The sequence below is a fragment of the Vigna umbellata genome, chromosome 8 (assembly GCF_029865625.1).
Source record: "Vigna umbellata cultivar VRB3 chromosome 8, Vumbellata_1.0, whole genome shotgun sequence".
NCBI lineage: Eukaryota > Viridiplantae > Streptophyta > Magnoliopsida > Fabales > Fabaceae > Vigna > Vigna umbellata.
Window position 1 is genome coordinate 22,446,161 of NC_142172.1, and position 24,047 is coordinate 22,470,207.

Sequence of the window (24,047 nt, forward strand, 5' to 3'; positions counted from 1 at the left end):
TACTAGAACTCCATACTCCCTCTTTTAGCTTTGATTGAGTAATTTGTTACCTCTGGAGTTAATCCCCACTTAATAAACGTCCTAATACTTAAAAATCCCAGGTTCTAACTCAAATTGGGCCAAATTACTCATTTAAAGGATCTCATAAAGGCATTCAAATCCACAGATAAATTAGAAATCCATGCTTTCAACATACCATAGTGCATACAAATTAACACACACATCTATAGTAGATTAAGAAAGATACATATTGTTTCAGATCATAGCTCAACACAATCAACTTGACATTTTAGCATAAAATTAAACTATCACATATACATATAATCAACTAAAAAATCCACTTAAAACAAGTATAATTAGTTTCCTTCACCTGATAAGACAAATCAGAACTGCTATATGACATAAAACCTCCTTCAAACTTATATAATGCTCTATCTACACATAGAAACACCACAAGAATGATAAGATCATACCATTAGGAGCATTACTCAACAAAGACTCACACTGATGACTATAAGGACACATGTAGAAAAAGAAAGCCTACATGCAAGAAGAAAAACATATTGAACTAAGAAAAAGGGAAAAAAACCAACGTACTCAAAAGGAGAAATTAATTAGTTATCCTCGTAGAACTCGATGCTCTGATCACAAAGACGATATATGATTATCAAACATATGAATGAGAATATCAGAAATGTAGAGAGAATGCAAAAAACTCTGTAAAAGTGGTTTCTAAAGAGATGATGATTTTATATAGAAATGAAATTAAACTATCATAAATCTTTATACAACTTGAACCTTTTATAATTAAAATATTGTAGTGCTATCTTTTTATAAAAATCATCACTATTCTTAAGTTATTTTCTAAGTTCTCTTAATAACTATATTTTCATTTGGTTTTGTTTGACATTTATCCTTATATTGATTTATATTTTTATTTTAAATTATTAAAATATGTTTAATTTATTAGATAATTTTAAAATTTTATATTAACTTTTTTAGTCTCTATTTTTTATTTTATTTCTATGACACTATTACTTATAATTTTTTATCTTTATATTATTTTATATTTTTATTTAACATTTATATAAATATAATTTTTTTTCTATTGGAGTAAGCAAAATGTATAATATTTAATAATTTTATTTTTTTATTATAATTTTTGTTGTTTATAGAAAATTATTTAATAAATATTTAAAATAATAAAAGTATATATGGATATATTTATACCTATTCTCGTTAGGATGGAATGAAATATAAGTATTATACCGATTAAATATAAAAATAAAAATAAGAATAAGAATGAAATTTTATATAAAAATAAGAGTTAAACACATATCCATCACCTCTTATACCATTCTTAACATCCACATAAAAGAATATTTTCATGATTATCACAAGATGTTGATAATCATACAACAAAATTTCAACCAAATTAAGACAAATACATTAATTGTTGAAAGGGAGCCCTTTAAGTTCTTTAAACCAAGTAACTCAAAGTGTTTTTTATGATGATAATTAATGTTCCTTTCTTGAATAAATAGGTTGTAAAATTAACTTAGATTGTGAAACAAAGTCTATAGTTGTTTAAATGTTCATCTATGCTAAGTGATAAAAATTGTAAAAATCTGGGCTTCACCCATTATTTTGATCGATTAAGTAAAATAGCTAATCGATTAAAACTGTGTGTAAATTTTAATCAATTAGGGAAATAATTTAATCGATTAAAATGGTCTTATGCACACCAGGTAGATTGCTTTCTGTTTTAATCGATTAATAAAAACACCTAATCGATTAAAGCAGTCTGTAAATTTTAATCTAATTAAGTAAATAACATAATCGATTAAATTGTTTCAATTCTTCTGTAGGTACAAAAACATTGTGAAAGCTATCAAACTATGAATCAAGAACATTGTCTTGAGTGGTCTTGAAGCATTCTTGGAGGCACCAACAATTGGTTGAGGAAATTCAAGGGTTCTAAAGTTCTAAGAGTGGCAGAAAGATCAAGCAATGAACTGTATTTGTTTTCTATGTAATACATACATTTGTGGTGCATCATGTTCTGTCTTTTGTGTATTCTTTTTATATGGGTTTAGCCTTAGTTGTGTAGGCAAGACTCCTAAATGAAGTGTGTGTAGCCTCATCTTTAAGTTTGTATTTTGCTTTGTTTGAGAGAGTAGAGTACATTAGGTGTAAATCTTGACATTTAGTGTTAGTGAATTTCCTTCCAACTGAGGTTGTTGGAAGAAGATTGGATGTAGACTCTTAAAGATTCGAACTAGTATAAATCTTTTGTTATGTTCTTTCTTTATTCTTTCCTATTATCTTGTTAAAACTTTGAAGTGTAAAGATCCTTTGAAAGCAACCTTATATACTTGGAAGTTTTTAAGAACTTTAAAAAGTGTTTTCAAACCACTTCACCCTCCCCCTCTTGGGTTGAGATATATTGTTTTCAACTTTAACAATTGGTATCAAAGTTGATTAATCGAGTATTAATCGATCAAAAAGATCTTGTATGGCCAATATATATCAAACTTTTGCTGAAGGGACCTCTATAAACAGGACACCTCTGTTTGCTGAAGAAAATTACCCGTTTTGAAAAATTAGAATGAAAATTTTCTTGGAATCACTAGATAAAGGTGTATGAGATGGTGTTGTTAATGGACCTTTTCAACTTACAAAGATTGAAAATGGAAAAACTATGACTAAGGAGTTTTCACAATGGACTCCTGATGAAAATAAAAGAGCATATTACGATGTAAGGGCTAAAAATATATTTTCCTCTGCACTAACCCTTGATGAATTTTATAGAGCTTCTATGTGCGAACCAGCCAAAGGTTTAGATGAAGTCAAAAGGGCTCAAAAGAACACTTTGATTCAAGAGTATGAAATGTTCGGGATGAAGAATGGAGAGAGCGTATATGATGTGTAGAAAAGGTCACTCATATAGTTAATCATCTATTAGCTCATGGAAAAACTTTTTACAAAGAGGAATTGGAGATCATGATCTTGAAGAGCCTTAAAAGAACATGACAGCCTAAAGTCACTACTATATCAAAATCTAGAGACTTCACTACAATGAATATGGCTACCTTGTTTGGAAAGTTGAGGGAACACGAGATGGAGCTAGGAAGACTTAAGGAAGAAGAAGGAGATAAAATACACACTATTGCTTTGAAATCCACTGCCAGAACTGTTGCAAAATCCAGGTCAAGGAAAGCTAATTTTGGAGATGATCAAGCTACAAAAAATTTTGATAGTGAAACTCTAAATCTGATGGTAAAAAGGTTCTCTAAATTCTTGAAGTATAAAAATAAAGCTAACCACAATTCTGCAGGAAACAAAAGGTCTTTTACAAAGAGAAAAATTATGACAATAAACACAAAAGGAAAAAGAAATCATAGGAGGACAATGAATCCAACACCTCTAGTGAATCTAGCGAGAACCTTGAAGAGGAAGCAAATTTATGAAAAATGGCTGAACCTACATCATCTGAAAGCAGTTTGAGTAGTTTTGAATATGAAAGTAAAAGTGGTCTTTGGCATCCGGAGACGCTTAAGAGCGGAAAAGACTAGAATTTGTATGAGATGACAATGTTAAGGTTTGTTTTCACCTATTTAACTTTCATGCTTAGAACTCATCTTCTTCATTGGAATGCTAATGTCACTTACTAAATTACTTAGAACCCAATCCCTTGGCGTAAAAAGCCTACCCTTGATTATTAGACCTCAATCCCTTGAATCCCTAATAACCAATTCCGCATTAAGAAAAGAAGCTTAAGCCAACCAAACGTCTTATCTCTATCCCTAGATAATATTTCCTTTAGGTGAAATCCTCCAAATCATGGTTCCTAAGTAGTTCCCAATAACAAAGAAATCCAATCATCAAACTATGAATGGCGAAAACATAACAAGTATTAAGAATAGGATAAAATCACTAACATTTAATGAAAGAAGAATAAGATATTTAAAAAATGTTCAAAAATACATGAAATTCAAAGGTTACATCTTTCCCTAACAAGATGGGTTTGGCTCTCCATTGTCATGGAGAGTCTTAAAGCTTACAACATGACCATGGAAGAAGAAGAAGAACCCAAAGAGGAAGAAGGGAGTGTTCCCACAAACCCTAGTCGCCCTCCAAGCTCTCCTCTAGGTGAAATCGCGCTTCCAAAGAACCAAAGACCCAAAACCCTTCGCAATTTAGGTTTAAATAGAATAGATCTGCAACAAACCCTAACCGCCAACGCTCAGCGCCCTTAGTGGGGGCGCCCAGGCAAGCTTGCGAGGTGCCTAGCGCTTAGCGCCCCTAGAGAGGGCGCCCGAGCGTGAATTATCAACCGCCACTGGCGCTTAGCGCCCCTGAAGGGGCCCTCAACGCGAGCACACCAGAAATCAGCTTCTGTGCAGTTGGTGCAGGTGGCGTTCAGGGCCCTTGACCCAAGGCCCTCAGCCTAACTTTTTTGCACTGCATTTTTTTTTCTTTTTCTGTAGTCCTGCTTGCTTCTTGTGGTTGGTTCAACTCTATACATTGTTGGAGATTCTTCCAAGCACATTATTAGCTACAAAATAAAGGGATTATAGATGAAACTACATCAAAGTAGCCCAAAACACAATTATTCATAAAACTAAGATAAAAGAGAGGATTAAGCAAGTTATAAGCTCGAAAAGAGTTGATATAGTATCAAAATTGCATCACAAATAACTGTAAAATCAACTGTTATCAGCGGGATCTGTGGTGGTTGGGTGCAATGGTTCACACTGGTTTGTGTGGTGGTTGGGCACAATGGTTCGCACTGGTTCGTGCAAGCGACACAATGATTTCATTGGTTTTGCTGCTAATGGTAGCTCTCAAAAGAGGAGGAAGAGGTTTCAGTTTTTTTGTTCTGTTTTTTAATGGCTCTCACAATGGTTGCAAATCTATTTTTTTGGGTTGTTATTGCTGTATACTTCAACTGTAGTGGTGTTGTTACAGTGGCTAGTGGTGCGCCCAGTCACGGAGGGTGAAACTGGTTCGTGGTGGTTACTGGCGCACCATGACTGAACACATGTCACACTATGGTGGACCATTCTAGGGTAGGCCTAATGTATTGTTGGCCCATATAGATGCATCCTAGTTTAGGTCAGGATCCCATTACATGTTTGTTAGGATGGTGTGATCAGGATATAAAATTAAAATAAAATTTTAGAATATTGTAAACTTAATAATTTGGGTTTGAAATAAATAATAATATTCAATTTTGGTTTTGTTCATAATTTTTAATGAGCTATTAATGATTAAGAAATCACCAAAGGTGAGTTTTCCTTATTTGGGTAGTTCATAGAGAAATTATGAATGCTTGTGTTTATGCATATCCATGCGAATACTGGTGGACTTAAAGGAAGATTAATATTTGGTCGGATTGTATACACACACATGTTATAATTATAAGGTTTTAAAAGTGTTTTGGGAAGGGGGTTGAGGTCCCTTACTCAAAGCATTCCAAGTTTGTCCTTAAGACCGAATGAGCTCCTTAGTAGTCATCCATACGTTGTTCGCTCTCACTCCTGCCTGTTGAAGCCTTGTGAGTGTGGTACCTGTCAAAGACACTCCGACGCTCAAGTCAGTAATATAATCGACTGGTTATTACAACAAGTGGTGCATATAATGCGCATAATCCCTTAAAGTCATACCTGGGACCTTTATTTATACTAGTTTTAATTGACTTCTACCTTTCATTGGCCTAATGACAGTTCAATCACACCATAATCTGCATTAGGGTTTAAACGAGTTATTATCGTTCGTAGATTAGGGTGAGTGGTTGGAAGACTAAAACGGGTCCTTCGAGGCTACTGATCCTCCTTAACCGATATGTCATGGAGATCCACAGTCGTCAACTTTTTGTGAGGCCGACCAAGATTCCTTTAGTGAAGAGCCACAATTACCGAGAAGGCCAATCGGAATGCCTTTAGTGAAGAGTCATGGTCACCAACCTTTGGGAGGCCGACCGATATTCTTTTAAGTGAAGAGTCACGGTCACCGACTTTCAGAAAGGTCGGTCGTAATTCCTTTTAATGAAGAGCCACGGTCACCGACCTTCAGGAAAGAAGGTCGAGATTCCTTTTAGTGAAGAGCCACGGTCATCGACCTTTCGAAAGGCCGGCCGAGATTCCTTTTAGTGAAGAGTCACGGTCATTGACCTTCGAGAAGGTCGGCCGAGATTCCTTTAGTGAAGAGCCACGATCACCAACTTTCGAGAAGGCCGGCCGAGATTCCTTTGGTTAAGAGCCATAGTCACCGACCTTCGGGAAAGCGGATCGAGATTCCTTTATTGAAGAGCCACGATCACCGACCTTCGGGAGGTCGGCCAAGATTACTTTTAGTGAAGAGCCACGATCACCGACCTTCGAGAAGGCTGGCCGAGATTCCTTTAGTGAAGAGCCACGGTCACCGACCTTCGGGAAGGTCGGCCGAGATTCCTTTTGGGACCTAGGATGGCCGAATGGCTGAGGCCGAATGACTGAATACCTGTGAGGCCGAATGGCTGAATAATTGAGACTGAATGGCTGAGCAATTGAAGCCGAATGGTTGAGGTTGAATGGTTTAGGCACAATGGGTGAGGCCGAATGACTGAATACTTGTGAAACCGAATGGCAGTAGCCGAATTGTTGAATACCTGTGAGGCCGAATGGCCGGGCACTTAAGGCTAAATTGTTGAAGCTCAATGGTTGATGCTGAATGGCTGAGGCCGAATTGTTGAGGCCGAATGACTGAGGCCGAATAGCTGAATACTTATGAGGCTGAATGGCCGAAGCTGAATGGTTGAGACTGAATGGTTGAGGTTGAATGACTGATGCCGAATGGCCGAATACTTGTGAGGCCGAATGGTTGAATACCTGTGAGGCCATGGTTGGTCGAGTAGTTAAGGTCGAATGGTTGAGACCAAATGGTTAAGGTCGAATGGCAGAATACATGTGAGGCCGAACGGCCAAATGGTTGAGGCCGAACGACCGAATACCTCTGAGGTCGAGTAACCGAGCAGTTGAGGCCAAATAGTCGAATACCTGTGAGGCCGAAAGGTTGAAGCCAAATGGGTGATGCCGAATGGTTGAGGCCGAATGGTTGAATACCTGTGAGGCCATGGTTGGCCCAGTAGTTGAGGCCGAATGGTTGAGACCGAATGACCGACATCCTTTAAAGCACCACTCACTGGTTCCTTACGGTTACAACGGGGGATACTCACTCGGCCCCACAGTGAGCGCCAAAATGTTTCGGGAAGGGGGTTGAGGTCCGTTACTCAAAGCATTCCAAGTTTGTCCTGAAGACTGAATGGGCTCCTTGGTGGTCATTCATACGCTGTTCACTCTCCCTCCTACTTGTCGCAGCCTTGCAGGTGGGTACCTGTCAAAGGCACTCCGACGCTCAAGTCACTAATATAACCAACCGGTTATCACAAAAAGTGATGCATATAATGCGCATAATCCCTTAAAGTCATACCTGAGACCTTTATTTATACTAGTTTAATGGGCTTTTACCTTTCATTGGCCTAATGACAGTCCAATTACACCTTAATCTGCATTAGGATTTTAATGAGTTATTATCGTTTATAATCTAACTATGTGGTCGCCTTAGTGGGTGGTCGACTTGATGGGTGATCAGCTTGGTGATCAACCAAATAGTCGACCTGATGATCAGACACTCAGTCTAGTAGTCAGCCTGGTGGTCGACCACTTGACCGATCTAAGAGATCATATAGTACAAAAAAAATTGATAACTGCTATATTTAATTTTGTAAAAATTTATTATTTATTAATTATTAATTTGTGATTAATAATCTAAACATAACAATTTTTTAGTCACTTTCACTCCAATATTTTATATATCTCAATCTTTCTCGTCACACGATGTTTCATATGAATGATTATGATGTGAGATTTTTTATTCAACAGTTTGTTATTTTAATATACCCTAATATTACTTCCTTCATTAGGTCATATCTTATTAATATTAAGGGTTGAAGTTGGTGTTTGTCGTAAAAGTGAACGATACACTGAACAGACCACAGCACCCACGTGATCGCACCCACCATTTCGGACTTACCAGTTTACCTACTTCACCAATCCTTCTCATTTTTCTTTGAAAAGTAATAATATAATATTGTATTAAGATTTTAAGTTAAAAGAAATAAATATAATTAAAATATTATTATTTTAATTTGTTACATGGATATTTTTTATTTAAGGGATCAAAATATTATTACTCATATTTTTATTCATCTTCTTATCTTCAAATGATATCCAAAACCAACTTTAAATACTTATGTTTTAGACAAAATCATTGGAACAATTTTTTTTTAATTACTGAAATGGGAAGGTTTAAAATATTTATAGAAATGGGTAAGTTATATCAGTTGAATTATAGTTTGGCACAATTTTTAACTCATTAAAGTAAAGTCATGTAATAATAACACGTGTGGAATTATGTTATTTTTAAAGCAAATTAAAAAATCACAAAAGGAAGAATTTTACACATAAAATATAAAATATTTAAAATGTAAATATATGATAAAACTTTATTTAGTATAAAGACTGTAACATCCAAAAATACAGTATAAACTATATGATAGAATGATTACATTTAATAATAATTTAGATCAGTCTTAAAATTAAAAAGAGCGTACGGTTATGGTCGAACGGCCTTACAGAAAGAGTTACAATTTAAACTATACAGCAGTACAAGTCTGACCGAACGAATTACAAAAGGAACTACCGAACGGTCAAACATAAACAAAAGGGAAGGTGATCGAACGACCACCTTACTACGAAAACTAAACGACTAACCGAACATTCTATCGTTCGGTCTTAACTTCTACTTCTACCAAATTTTCTTCTTCCAGCGCCTCTTCCAACAGCTCGTCTCCTTCTGCTCACATCCACACGGATGATCATTGCAACGACAAGGACGGACGTACAAAACCAAACAACACAGGAAATACAGGGTAAGCTTATGTAATTTAATTCAAGTATACACATACATTTCTCATATTCAAACACATCAAATACATTTCAACATACGTTTCAAGCAAGGCCTACTACTAGACTGACTGTCCGGACTGTATGAAATTTGTGTAGCTACGACGTTCGTGCACCCGGGTGATGTAGTAACTGGAATACTCTCATCAGCTGCCACCCGAGGTTAGTCCTATTTGTCCAAAGTACCCCTAAGGACTAGGATCTCCTGCCGTTCCCACACATGACCTAACCCCCTCTACGTGAGGACGAGTACTCACGGAACATCAGGATGAACCGCCAGCTAAGCATTACCACATTCATACTTTACAAATTTCAATATTCATTCATGAGTCGTTCCTCCTCGGAATGCTCGTTCAAAATCCACAACATTTCATCCATCTCATATACTCTTCATCTTTCATTATCCATCATTTTAATTTCATCTTTGTCACCAATTCTAAGAACATCAAATACCGAACGTTCAGTCCTCACTCAGAACGAGGATGAACACTAGAAACGAGACAGATAATTCTCCCGTTCCAAAATAGAATAAGACCGAGAGTGTTACTATCAGATTACGGAAGAAACCGAAGTCAACTGTATATCGCAAGAAGGACTAGAACGACCGTCACTTATAAAGTGAGTCAATTAGATGAGTTAACCCTTGAGAGTTCTAACCGAACACAGAAAGAACTAGGCCAAATACTAAGGCTCTAGGCCGGAATCAAATGGACGTATACACTTCAAGACTTTCGGAGAAGAATACTTAGAAGGATTCACCTGAAGAAACCGAACGCTTATGAATATTTAACTTATTTGAATTTACATCAAGAAGTTTGAATGCCAGTCAATGACCGAGCATGGTAGAGAAGAAAATTCTATTAAAGTTAGACGAACGTTATTTTGATCAAGATAGATTATAAAAGAAACGAGTACGAACGCTTGGTGTAAGACCGAGCACTACTCCGTACGAGCATTTGGGGTGAGACCAAACACTTGTCTAGAACGAACACTTGGTATAAGACCAAGCGTTACTAAACTTATAGAAAATGGGCTTGATAAATATAATCAGATAATATTTGAGTGGTGTTTAAGAATAACTAAGATATACAAATACATATGTTTACAACATTTAGGTTTATCACCGAATACTCAGATGCAACTACGCTTGGCCGAACGCTCAAGCACAGTACTATCACAAGAAGACGCTCGTCCTCAACTAGAATTCTTTCCAAATGAAAGAATTAAATTTCAAACAAATTTACTAGAAACACCGAACGGTCAAGGACCATTCAATGATGAACTTACACTATCATAGGGAAATTCATATCCAGAACTCATTTATCTTCAACTCATTTCTCATACATAATTTCATAACTTTATAAATTCATATCATAATCAATTTGCATACTTCGTACAATCCATATCATACTAATAAATCATATACCACAAACAATTATATCAACATTCATACTTTATATACATTCAACCACTCAGCAACATGCATTCATTATCAACGAACGTGTAAACGAACATACAATTAAATTAGATAAGCTTCCCTTACCTCTAGCGTGAACGATCGTCCTAGAGGCAGAAGTATGGTTCGTCTGTCTACAAATATTTCTACTCTCAACGCTTAACAACTCTTCGAACTAAATCAAATCACAGAAAAACCAAAAATGGTTCAGACAAGATGACCGCATGCAACCAGAACTTGATTTGCATGTATCAGAGAACAAATGACTAAAGACTAGGAGACTTACCAGTTTCAGAACTCGAAACAGTTCGGTTCAATTTGAAGCTTGGGACGCCAGGAGTATTCCTATGGTGCCTGAACGGAGATCAGAGTAGAGAATTGGTGAGTTTCGGTAGAGAGAAGGAAGAACTTTTAGAGAGAAGGAGGAGAAAAATGAGAATTTCAGAGTTTGGGAAGAAGGGTGCATGCAGAAGAGAGTGGGACGAAAGTTTCAGAAAAAATCAGTTTTCTTCCCACGTCAAAACGAGCGTCCGCTCATCTGCCGACACCTGCCTTCCACTATCTGATTTCTGATCCTCGTTGCTTGACACCTGGCGTTTGTGCATAGGGGTTTTTGGGTGCGTTTTAATGAGGTCTGACAAAGACACATCACAAAATTTTTCAAATTTTTTTAACAAGTATATGTATATCACCTAAAATACTAAAATGAAAAAAAAGAGATAAAAAAATAGTAAAAATAATATAAAAAAACGTAGTAGTGAGTAATATATATATTAATTATAAGTTTTTAATTGAGATTCAAATAAAACTATAAAGAAAAAAAAATCAAATATACTAGTGTAAAATATACTTTTTTTATAGGAACTATTTATATTGATTGTAATCCATCAAATATAAAAAGTGATACAATGATATAATTATAAATAAGACAACATTTTTTATATTTCTTGTAGTTATAACGGAGATAGAAAGTGAGTGCGGTGATATTATTGTAATAAGGATGGAAATTTTCTATACCAATTCTATTTATAACCTAATAGAAAGTGAACATGATGATATTTTTGTAATAAATAAAAAAGCTTTTTATACTGATTCTAATTATAATCGGTATAGAAAGTGGATATGATGACATTCTTTTAATAAATAAGAAACCTTTCTATACTAATTCTAGTTATAGTTGGTATATAAAGTAATTTCTTATTTTTTTAAAATTACAATACACTGAAACCCTGAACTTTTTAGATCTTAGTAGTAGCACCCGTACAAGCACATTCTTCCTCCATTCATACTCCCAACATGTGTGAGTACCTTCTTACTCCATTCATACTCTCTGCACCATGGATTTACACATTTGTAGACCTCTAAGCATCATCGTTGCTTCAACGGAACCACAACCGTCAACGACTCGTTCCCTTTCGTGGGATGCTTGCTCCTTCCCATTCTTTGATTTGAAGTTTAGATTCTTCGACATCGCATCTTTGCCTCCAATGAACCACAATCGAAGACTTAGTTCTTCACAATGTCGTTCGCCATTGCCCGTCAACGGAAGCTAGAGGCGTCATACTCTCTGAACTCTTGAAAATCACCATCGTCGATGGTTCCATTCCAGAACTTTTTGGAAGTCGCTTGTACAACACTTGTTGCATTTTCATCACTGATAGAAATTTGCTAGCCAAGCATCCTTACATATGGTTGTCGTTCTCTCCACAACCATCACAGCGAAATTTGAAGAGATTTTTTTTATACCAATTGTACATTTAATTGGTATAAAAAGTTACACTTTGAATACAGGTTTTGAAACCGACATAAAAAGTCGATATTTTTTATACCCCTGCATATATACTAGTTTCGAAACTGGTATAAAAAACTCTTTTTAACTGGTATAGAAAAACCTTTTTGCATTAGTAATAGTATTTAAAACATAGATCCAAATAGAAGTCAATGAATAAATAAATAAAAGTTGAGACATAACTCCAAATTAATAGTACTTAAAGTAAACATCCAAATAGAAGTTCTTTATAAAATAGTTCTTATAAAGAGACACTCTAACATTTATGTTTCCTCCATATCTTTATTTTGACTACTTAATTCCTTACGTAAATAACACAAATAAAGTCATTAATAAATGACACAATGGCACTATTAGTAAAATTAGAATGAAATATTAAAGAAAACTACTAAGATCATCATTAATTATCTCATCTAGTATTTTATTAAGTTTCATCTTGTCCACCTTCAATTTTGAAGAGCTTGAAAAGGAAAATCAATTCATTTAGTCTAACAATTAATTTGAATGAATATAAATATGTCATTTGAAGTGTTAATTTGATTACCTTTTATGTCAGTTCATACCCAATTTTAAACATACATTAATGTCTCTAAAGTGTTTGAGTGTAATCTAATGTGGTGTGGAGTAAAAAATCAACAACTAGTACTAAATGAAGACTCAGAAGCAACTGTTGAGCTAAGAATGATTAGAAAATCTCTTGCAATCATTTGCAAGATTGGATATTTTAACCCATTAGCCTTCCAACAAACTAAGATGTCAAAATTTCCATCTGAATTAGGTAGTGTTGGTTCCTCCAAGTAATATTAGTGTTACTTATAATTTGATGGTTCACTTTTCTTTGCAATTTGATTTTCTACAAAATCTCTCCTCCAAGCATCTTTTCTTCCATATACACGTTGACCTATATTTGTTCGGATTTTGACATGAAGAGGCTAACTTCTTACCTTTCATGTTCATTTCTTAATCTTCTACCAAGTCCTTACAAAGAATATTTAACTTTTCAATTTCATAATCAGATTCATCACCATGTATCTTAGGGAAAAAATAATCCAACAAGTCAATTTTATACATGAGTTCTAATACAATACCTATATCCATCATTTCATTGATCACACCCCTATACTTGTCAAACTTCAAAACCATGCATGCAACCATTTGATGAATAATAGAAATGTTAGATTCAAGTCATTCCATCAAAGCCAACTTAATTTGACATACCTTTAGAAAAAAAAATTTCATATCATAAAATATTTCTAACTTTTAGGGTTTAGGGTTTAGGGTTTAGGGTTTAGGGTAATACAATACCTATATCCATCATTTCATTGATCACACCCCTATACTTGTCAAACTTCAAAACCATGCATGCAACCATTTGATGAATAATAGAAATGTTAGATTCAAGTCATTCCATCAAAGCCAACTTAATTTGACATACCTTTGGAAAAAAAATTTCATATCATAAAATATTTCTAACTTTTGACAAATTTCATTTGCCATTTGTCAATCGCGTCCGCTAGGCAAAACATTACATTGATTATTTTTGTGATAAACGATTAAATACATCTTTGTTTTGTATGACTACTTGAAACATTAAAATTGTAGAATTCCACTTAGTTCTCCAATCAAGAACTAATTTTCTTCTAAATAAAATATTAAACTGAGCACATATCTCTATTTTTTTTCTTGTTTAGGTATCGTTGTCTAGAGTTAACACTTTTTCTAATCTTTTGCACATCGCTTTTGATTTTCCATCTACTTTTTTTGTTCTTAAAATGATCCCAAATATCTAAAATTAATCTTCTTAAGTTAACAATTGGAGTTGAACTATTTACTTGACCTAAAATTAAATCTATAAAAGATCATTTTGATTTAATTCAACTACGTTTAATTCTATAAATTGTTTTTGTTGTTCACAATCCATAGAAGAAAATGTATCTTTAGAAGACATATTTTATACATATATATATATATATATATATATATATATATATATATATATATATATATATATATATATATATATATATATATATATATATATATATATATATATATATATATATATTACAACACACAAATTAAAATTGTGAATATTTTAACAGTAAAAATGGTTTAAACGTATTAAATAAATTTAAATTGTATGTGAGAGGCATTGTCAAAGGGAAGATAAGAATCAATCACGAATTGTGTGAAATGAAATTCTAAGACTATCATATTACTAAGCATTCAAAATCAAAATAACATCTTTAAGTTTTTTCTTTCTAGATCACAATACTTTGGTTAATCAGGTGGAATATTTTGTAAAATTCACCTATAAATCAATATATTAATTATGACACATAAGAAAAAATCTACGTAAATAGAATAAAATTAGTGTAACTTTTATAATGAATGTCTATCAACACTCTGTTAATAATTCTCCTTCCATATTTGTGCCTGATATATCGGTGCTTCCAAAATTAATAATTCTCCCTACAATCAAATTGGAACTTGTACAGTAGGATACCTAAATTCATCAACGGTCGACGGATACCGCGGACGACAGATTGGCGACCCATCTTACGATCACAATGTCACGATCGCAGGAGTAGCGAACACTTCTTAACGTCAATCGTTTGTTGAGGTCGACACCCATTTTGTTGATGTCGACATACTGGTAGTCGACAAGCCAGCTACGATGTCCCGACATGTATCGCTCGCACGACATTTCATATGTTTATGTCGACACAAACAGTGGTCGACATATAGTGAACGATATCATAGTAAACGGTTCAGCAGTTAAGAATAAGCAGTTACAAATATTAGCTAACGCCACGAATCACGCAAGTAATTGACTCAGTATCAAACACGACCTAGCAGTTACAACTTCCAAGTAGTCCACTTCGGTAAACTATCCGGATTTCCAGGTAAACGGTTTATTTTCCTGTTTTAAATATACAAAGCACACCAGAAAAAAGGTACGTTTTTCCCCTTAGAGAAATTAAGAGAGAGAAATTATTCTTCTGCTTGATCACTTTGAACCAAAAAGATTCAGGTGACCCCTTTTCTGACTTGAGCGTCGGAGTGCCTTTGCAGGTACCCAGCTCATTTTCCCCTCAGAGAGGATAACGTAGGAAGAGAGATATCACAGTAACAGCATCACAGGAAGGAGCAGTGGAGGTTTGTTAGGTTCGTATCTCGGTTTCACATCCATACAGAAACATTTTGGCACCCACCGTGGGGCCGAGATTTAACATCCCAACGACGACCACCGGAGCTATGGAAGACTTCAACACTCGTGATTTGATCCAGCAACTGCAAACCCAGATCGAGGCACAAGCACAAACTATACGGGAGCAGCAGGAACTCCAGCGCAAGCAGGCGGAGGAGCTGGCAGCACTGAGGGCGCAACGCCCACCGCCAGAAGTATCTGCCTCTAATCGGAAGGATAATAATGAATCGAGTCACCATGGAGGACCATCTGACCCTTTTGGGTGGGGGGAGGAAAGGGCCTACTTCCGTGTGCCTCACCAACTTACTCCCGTTCACGGAGGCCATCATGCAAGCGCACATGCCGGATAAACCTCCCCCAGCGTTAGAACGTTATGATGGCTCCGCCGATCCCGACAATCACCTGCGCAACTTTGTAGACGCCATGGCGTTCTACACAGATAATGACCCTGTCATCTGCAGAGCTTTCTCCTTATCCCTCAAGGATGAGGCCTTGGAGTGGTTCCACACTCTTCCACGGAATTCAGTGGATTGTTTTGCGACAATTGAAACTCGGTTCAGAAAACAGTACGCAACCAACCGAAAACCGGAGATGACAGCTGCTGAGCTTGTGAATACCAAGCAGGAAAAGGATGAAACACTAAGAGCGTTCATGCAACGATACAACGAGACGGCCCGGCGTGTGAAAGATATCAATCACACCTTCATTATCAGCAATCTACCTTCGTGCTTAAGGCCAGGATATTTTGCAGAACAATTATATGCTGACCCTCCAGCATCTATGGAAGAACTGCAATCCACAATTGCAAAGTTCATCCGCATCGAGGATCTTCGAAATTGTCGGAAGAAGCAGCAGCAAGATACCTCCAGTCATGATGTAAAGAAAACCGCAAAGCGATCGACTAACGACTATAAATCAGACCGACCGCCCCGAAAAGAGTCAGGGTGGACGCCTAAGTACGATCGTTACGCAACCCTCAACGCACCCAGAGCAAAGGTGCTGGAGGAGGCTTTGCACGCAGAACTCCTAATTGTGCGGCGACGAGCTACTCCCAAGAACGCGGACGGCAGCAAGACCTGCCGTCTCCACATGAATCGTGGGCATGACACAGAAGAATGCAACTTGGTGAAAGACGAGCTGGAGCGACTCATCCGAGCAGGCTACCTCTAGAACTACGTTAAGGACAAAATTTCTACCCGAGCCATAACTCCTCACCGTAAGGATCCCTCCAGACGGAGCCCTGAGCGATCGCCTCCCAGGGATGACCGACGCTGCAGGCGATCGCGCAGTCCACCTCGACGAACGGAGAGAGAACGTTCAGTCCGAGGTCGAATTGACACCATATCGGGTGGTTTTGCCAGGGGAGGAGTGTCGTCCTCCGCCAGGAAACGGCATCTCAGACAGTTAAAGTCAGTACACATGGTGGATCGACAGACTCGGTCTATTCCCGATATTACCTTCACCAATGCAGATTTCCATGCGCCCGACCCTGATCACGATGACCCCATGGTCATCACTGCTGAAATAGCTCGATACGACGTCAGCAAGGTACTTGTCGATCAGGGGAGTTCGGTCAATATCCTATACTGGTCCACCTTCAAAAAGATGGATCTATCCGAGGACCTTATTGCTCCTTTCAACGAGCAAATTGTAGGCTCTGCAGGGGAAAGAGTCGACACCCGAGGATACCTCGACCTACGAACGCGTCTTGGAACTGGTCGAGAAGCACCGAAACTTAGAGTCCGCTTTCTGTTAGTCGAGGCCAACACATCATACAACGCCTTGTTGGGGCGACCTTGTTTGAATGCATTTGGAGCCATTGTGTCCACCCCCCACCTGGCCATGAAGTTTCCCACGGAACGTGGCACCATTTGCACCGTAAGAGCGGATCAGCGAACGGCTCGACAGTGTTATGTGGCTGGTCTTAAGGTCACCCCTTTTATCCCAACCAAAAGGACGAGAGGAGCTGAAACAGCGGCGGTCGACTTGGACCCCCGAACTAACATAGATGAGCGTCTCCATCCACAAGGCGATGTCAAACTCCTTTCATTGTCGACGGACGCCTCCAAAAACACAAACATTGGCGCGAACCTCGCTTTGAAAGATGAACAGGATCTGGGACATATGCTCCGAGCAAACGCAGATTTATTCGCCTGGACGGCCTCCGATATGCCAGGAATCCACCCCGGGGTCATGGCCCATAAATTGTCTATCTTCAGAGAGGCACGCCCAGTCGCGCAAAAGAAGAGACGGTTCGGAGAGGAGAAGCGCAAGGCCATTCAGGTCGAGGTAGAGAAGTTGATGAACGCCCAGTTCATCAGAGAGTTAAACTATACTACGTGGTTGTCGAACGTAGTCATGGTCAAGAAGTCGAACGGTCAGTGGAGAATGTGTGTCGACTTCACCGACCTCAACAAAGCGTGCCCTAAGGATTCATATCCCTTGCCTAGCATTGATCGGTTGGTAGATGGAGCTTCCGGCCATGTTGTACTCAGTTTCCTCGACGTATACTCGGGCTACAACTAAATCCCCATGTACGCACCTGATCAAAGCAAGACAACTTTCATTACCAAGCGCGCCAGTTATTGTTATGAAGTAATGTCGTTCGGTTTGAAGAATGCCGGGGCGACATACCAGCGCCTCATGGATAAGGTTTTTCATCAACAGATAGGTCGATGCATGGATGTTTACGTCGACGACATGGTCATTCGGAGCCATTCTATGGAGCAACATTTACAAGATTTAGAAGAGGTGTTTGGCCAAATCAGAAGGTACAGCATGCGCCTCAACCCTTCTAAATGTACCTTCGGAGTCCCTGCAGGTAAGTTTTTGGGTTTCATGCTTACTCGTCGAGGCATCGAAGCCAACCCAGATAAATGCAAAGTTGTACTCGACATGACAGCCCCAGCAACTCTCAGGGAGGTACAACGGCTGGTTGGAAGACTCACGGCCCTCTCTCGCTTCATTCCGAAGCTAGCCGAACACATCAAACCAATCCTGAAGAACATGAAGAAGGGCACCACACGACACTGGGATGATGACTGTGACACAACATTCAACACTGTCAAGCGCATTCTCACTAGTCCTCCAATTATGGCTAGACCGGACACTGGGTCCGACTTACAACTGTATATCGCAGCATCCCACTCCGCTGTCAGTGCTGCCCTAATACAAGAAGCACCGTCCCTCAAGTTAATATACTTTATCAGCCGTACGCTACAGGGGGCGGAAGAAAGATATTCTCGCATTGAGAAAATCGCACTAGCTCTACTCACAGCTTCACGTCGACTCCGACCTTATTTTCAGAGTCACCAAGTAGTAGTCTGTACCGATCACCCGATCGCCAAGATCCTCCGCAAGCCCGACTTAGCAAGAAGGATGGTTTCTTGGTCCGTAGAGCTTTCCGAGTTCGGTTTACGTTATAAGCCGAGGGGCTCCGTCAAGGGTCAGCATTTAGCGGATTTTGCAGCCGAATTAATACCCGCACCAGATGACTCTACACCAAAATGGCTCCTCAGTGTAGATGGATCCTCCGATAAAAAGGGGGGGAGCCGGGGTTGTCCTAGAAGGACCACATGGTTTCATTGTAGAACAAGCCATCACATTCAAATTTTCTGCTAGCAACAACCAGGCCGAGTACGATGCCTTGATTGCTGGTCTATCCTTAGCCAAAGAGTTCACAATCACTCATCTAGAATGTCGGATGGATTCAAAGTTGGTGGTCGGCCACGTGAACGGGACTTATCAGGTTAAAGATAATCAATTACTGCGCTATTTCCACAAAGCTCAGACTCTACTTCAGAATTTCTCTGAAATCAACATCGTCCATGTCCCCAGGGAGAAAAACACGAGAGCAGATCTCCTGTCCAAGTTAACTCACTCTAAGGAGAGAGCACAGCTGTCGTCAATCATCAAGATGACGCTCGACCATCCTGTCGTGGAAGCCTTCGTCACCGAGGTGTCGACTCCTGCCACAAACTGGCGCCAGAAGATCAGAGATCTAATGGTGCGACAGGAACAGGGAGAGAGCATTAGTTTGGCTGATTCAAAGCGAATTGCACGTTTCTCGTGCATCGGCGACGACTTATACCGCCGCGGCCACAATACTCCTCTATTGAAGTGCATATCAGAGGAAGAAGCCGACTACGTCTTGCGCGAACTGCACACAGGTGTATGCGGATTCCATTCGGGTAAGCGAACGCTCAGAGCACGCGTACTCCGCGCCGGATATTACTGGCCTACGCTCGACCAAGATTGTGAAACATTCGTTAAGAAATGTATATCCTGTCAGGCCCACGGTCACGACATCCACGCACCTCCCGAGGACTTGCATGGTATCATTTCCCCCTGGCCCTTCGCTCAATGGGGTCTCGACATAGTTGGACCTTTACCCCTTGCCAAAGCGCAGAACAAGTTCCTTCTTGTGGCAGTCGACTATTTCACAAAATGGATAGAGGCTGAGCCGTTATCCGTCATTAGTGCTCAGCGGATACAGAAGTTCATCTGGCACCTGATCTGTCGATTCGGACTACCGCATAAAATCATTACCGACAGCGGTCGCCAGTTCGTCGAGCGCAAACTAGAGGCATTCCTCAGCAGCTTAGGCATTAAACATGTCACCTCCTCAGTCGAGCATCCTCAAACGAACGGCCAGGCCGAGGCCGCAAACAAAGCCATACTTACTGAGTTAAAAAAGCGACTCGGCGAAGCCAAAGGTTTGTGGGTAGAAGAGCTACCAGAGGTCTTGTGGGCATATCGGTGAACTCCACACGGATCTACAGGGGACACACCATTCAACCTGACTTATGGCACTGATGCCATGCTCCCGGTCGAGGTCGGTGAACCCTCGTTAAGACGACATATCACTGATATGACGCTTAATGACGAACAAATACGGGTGAATCTCGACATTCTTCCTGAGCGTCGAGAGGTTGCTACCATCCGCGCAGAAGCTCAAAAGCGAATGCTATCTCGCCGTTACAACACCAAAGTCAAACCCAGAGCGTTCAAAAGTGGCGATCTGGTTTGGAGAAAACGAGGAGAGGCTAGGAAGAATCGAGCGCACGGCAAGCTAGCCACCAACTGGGAAGGCCCATTCCGCATCGCCGAGGACATGGCAAATGGTGCATACCGCCTCCAACTCCTAGACGGACAGGCCATTCCCAACACGTGGAATGCTACCCATCTTAAATATTATTTCAGTTAGCATTCATTTTTTGCTGCAACATTACTCATTACAGTTTCAAACAAGAAGTATATTTCATTATTATTATCATTTCAGTTCATATTTAATTTCTCGCATGTCGAGTCCCAGGGTCATCGTGGATCGCCACAAGCATTTCCGAACGAATAGGAAATACTCCCGGGTAACTGTTCTCCCTTGAACACCCAGTCCATTCGGGATACACTCCCGCGGGTAACTGTTCTCCCTTGAACACCCAATCCATTCGGGATACACTCCCACGGGTAACTGTTCTCCCTTGAACACCCAGTATTCCCCCTCGACCGTGGCGCACGACGTTATGTATGCATTCGACATCGACACTTAAGGTGTTATCTTCTTAGTTGATCATCATCTTTGACATTAGCTTGATCAGACAAATATTCAACATACAAGGCGTTACAAGAAACGTTTATCGTATCTACACACATCCAATTTTCAACAAATCCAAGTATACCATTTAACAGATCAACAAACCCAAGTTTAACATTCCAATGTTTATAAACTCCTAATCTATTACAATGTTGGGCGTGTTGCCAGCAACATCTTTGACCGTCTCCGCAGCTGGTTCATCCACAGCGACTGCTTCCTCAGGTTCCTCGGTCGCAACCACCTCTTCATCTTCTTCTTCATCCATGAAGGCATCTTCGGGTATTTCATTAAGGGGTTTCAGTTGCCCCTCATACACGTCTTTCCGGACGTCAAAATCCACTCCATCAGTCGACACCTTAAGCAAGTGTCCGACTTGCCTCAGAGCCTTCCGAAACCCCCTGGTATGTTCGATCATCACCGCCTCCTTTAATTTTTCTATCAGCTCCCGGTCCTCCTTCCCTTCCGCCCTCAGCGCATCCCGCTCTTTGCTCGCCGCCGCCCCTATTTTCTTGGCTCTTTCTAGCTCGATCGACAGTTCATCACGCTTCTTCCTCAACGTCAAACCCGCATCCCGGGCATCGTTCAGCAACACTTCAGCCTCTCTCAGCAGTTGCTCTGACCGTTTCTGCCTTGCATCACAACCAGCATGAGCCTCAGTAAGCTCCTTCAGCTGAATCCGCGCCTTGTCCAACTCAACCCGTAGCGCACCTCTGTCGGAGGCATATGCAAGATGCCACGCTAACATCTGTGACCGAGTCGTCATTTCCAACAAGTCGTCAGCCATTTGCTGCTCAGTCATACCCTCCACCACCTTCTTCTCCGAGTTGTCCAAAATGGGCTCGACCTTGTGGCTCAAGGTAAAGGCGGGATCCCACACGCCGAGAGGAAGGGGACGCTCTGTCTCATCTACAACCTCCTTCCTCTTCTTTGACACAGCACCACTAGTGTCGACCACTTTCCCTTTCCTTTTTCGTATCAAGGGCTGCTCTTCAGCGGCCGTGATCTCATCAGTCGAGGCCACCGCCACCACTGGCCCGGTTGGTTGCACTTGAATACATTGTGGTCCCTGCATGCGTCTGGAGGATGACCCAGGAAGATCACCTTCGGTCTTCTCGTTGTCGATAGCTTGGAACCAATTTCGGCCACTTCCCTTTCTTCCCATTATCTCTGCACAACAAAGATCAACCCAGAACAGTCAACAACTACAACACAACAAATACAAATAACAAGAAGAGGATCATACCAAACACCCTCGACTCAGCATCGTCATGTTCAAGGCAGTTTATGAGCCGACGGGAAGAAAAGGGGCGTGGCAAGGCCATCAACACGTTCAACGCCTCTAATTCCTCGATCGTCATTACATCCTCGGCCCACGAGGTAAACCTCAGCGGATCCTGCGTCCAGTACAATGGAAACTTGGGGTTTCCCTCTCCATCAAAAAAGTGCCTCCGTCCAGAGTCAAGGATCGACACTTTGAAGAATTTATTTTTAAAACCCCTATACGATTGCAGGAACAGCTCCAACAGAGCATTACCCGGCTCAGAAATTAACGACACCCAACCCTTTTTCGCAATAGGTCGACACCTAAAGAAATATAAAAACAAAGCCACTGTCGGCCTAATAGCCAAGGCTCGACACAGAACAGCAAATGCCTGCAGATATCCCCAACTGTTGGGATGCAATTGACTAGGCGCGACATTTAAGGTCCTCAGCACATCCATTTGGAAGGTTGTGAAGGGCACTCTCACATACAAATCGTAAAACGGCGACGCATAGCAGTAAAAAAACTCATGGGAGCTATTCTCCCTCCCGTGAAACACCCTCTCATCCTCCCTACAGGCCACCACCTTCACACACGATTTGTACCCTAGGGTTCTCAAAATACAGCTATTTTCTACCCAATCTGCTAACACTGCCCTACTCCTAAATAAACTACTATATTTGTCAACTTCACACGCCACCCAAGCATAATCGCCGTCACGAGCCGGCGATGTTCCACGCGCCTCTGGACCTTCACTCTCCACATCTCCATAAAAAAACGTGTTTTCACCGAAAGGTAAAGTGGTGACATCGGGACATTCAGACGATGACGACGGGCCCGATAGTTCTGTACCGGTGCTCCGCCCCTTTTCTTCCATTTTCGGCTAACAACAAACCACACTAGGATGAAGACAAAGTTGGATATTTACCTGGAATATTGTGTCTGAAAGTCAGAAGGTTGAACGATTTCGCAACACGCGGGATAACTCTCACCGGCAGACAGATAACGCTCTTAGGTTCTGGTAAGCACAGCGCGTCTTTTCATCTTCGTTTCGTATTAAAGAAGCTAAGACCGCAGATGCATCCAACGCCGTCAGATCCAGTCCCATCCAGCGGCTATACTTTCTCGTCTCTTCGCTTCCTCATAAAAGCGGGAAAACCCTAAAAATTCTAATCCCGAAACGGTGCGTATCATTTCCCCAATACACCACCACTCGACGTCCTTCAGTAAACTCACACGCAAAATCCGTACTCGTTTACTAGGACTCGGGGGGCATGTACCGTAGGATACCTAAATTCACCAACGGTCGACGGATACCACGGACGACAGATTGGCGACCCATCTTACGATCACAATGTCACGATCGCAGGAGTAGCGAACACTTCTTAACGTCAATCGTTTGTTGAGGTCGACACCCATTTTGTTGATGTCGACATACTGGTAGTCGACAAGCCAGCTACGATGTCCCGACATGTATCGCTCACACGACATTTCATATGTTTATGTCGACACAAACAGTGGTCGACATATAGTGAACGATATCATAGTAAACGGTTCAGCAGTTAAGAATAAGCAGTTACAAATATTAGCTAACGCCACGAATCACGCAAGTAATTGACTCAGTATCAAACACGACCTAGCAGTTACAACTTCCAAGTAGTCCACTTCGGTAAACTGTCCGGATTTCCAGGTAAACGGTTTATTTTCCTGTTTTAAATATACAAAGCAC

The 24,047-nt window shown here is 40.0% G+C and overlaps 3 protein-coding genes across 3 annotated transcripts; 2 read left to right on the forward strand and 1 right to left on the reverse strand.

Moving 5' to 3' along the window:
* Positions 1-15,887: 15,887 nt before the first annotated feature.
* LOC124844308 (uncharacterized) lies at positions 15,888-16,634 on the forward strand. The gene has a single exon (XM_047321222.2). It carries the CDS (start codon positions 15,888-15,890, stop codon positions 16,632-16,634), a length of 747 nt encoding a protein of 248 aa, XP_047177178.2.
* A 249-nt stretch (positions 16,635-16,883) lies between these two features.
* LOC148194275 (uncharacterized) lies at positions 16,884-17,990 on the forward strand. The gene has a single exon (XM_088097165.1). It carries the CDS (start codon positions 16,884-16,886, stop codon positions 17,988-17,990), a length of 1,107 nt encoding a protein of 368 aa, XP_087953291.1.
* A 3,203-nt stretch (positions 17,991-21,193) lies between these two features.
* On the reverse strand, positions 21,194-22,433 carry LOC148194276 (uncharacterized). The gene is made up of 2 exons (XM_088096414.1): positions 22,301-22,433; positions 21,194-22,224 (listed from the first exon to the last, which is right to left on the reverse strand). Exons 1-2 carry the CDS (start codon positions 22,413-22,415, stop codon positions 21,194-21,196), a joined length of 1,146 nt encoding a protein of 381 aa, XP_087952540.1. The 5' UTR covers positions 22,416-22,433.
* Between the last annotated feature and the right edge of the window lie 1,614 nt (positions 22,434-24,047).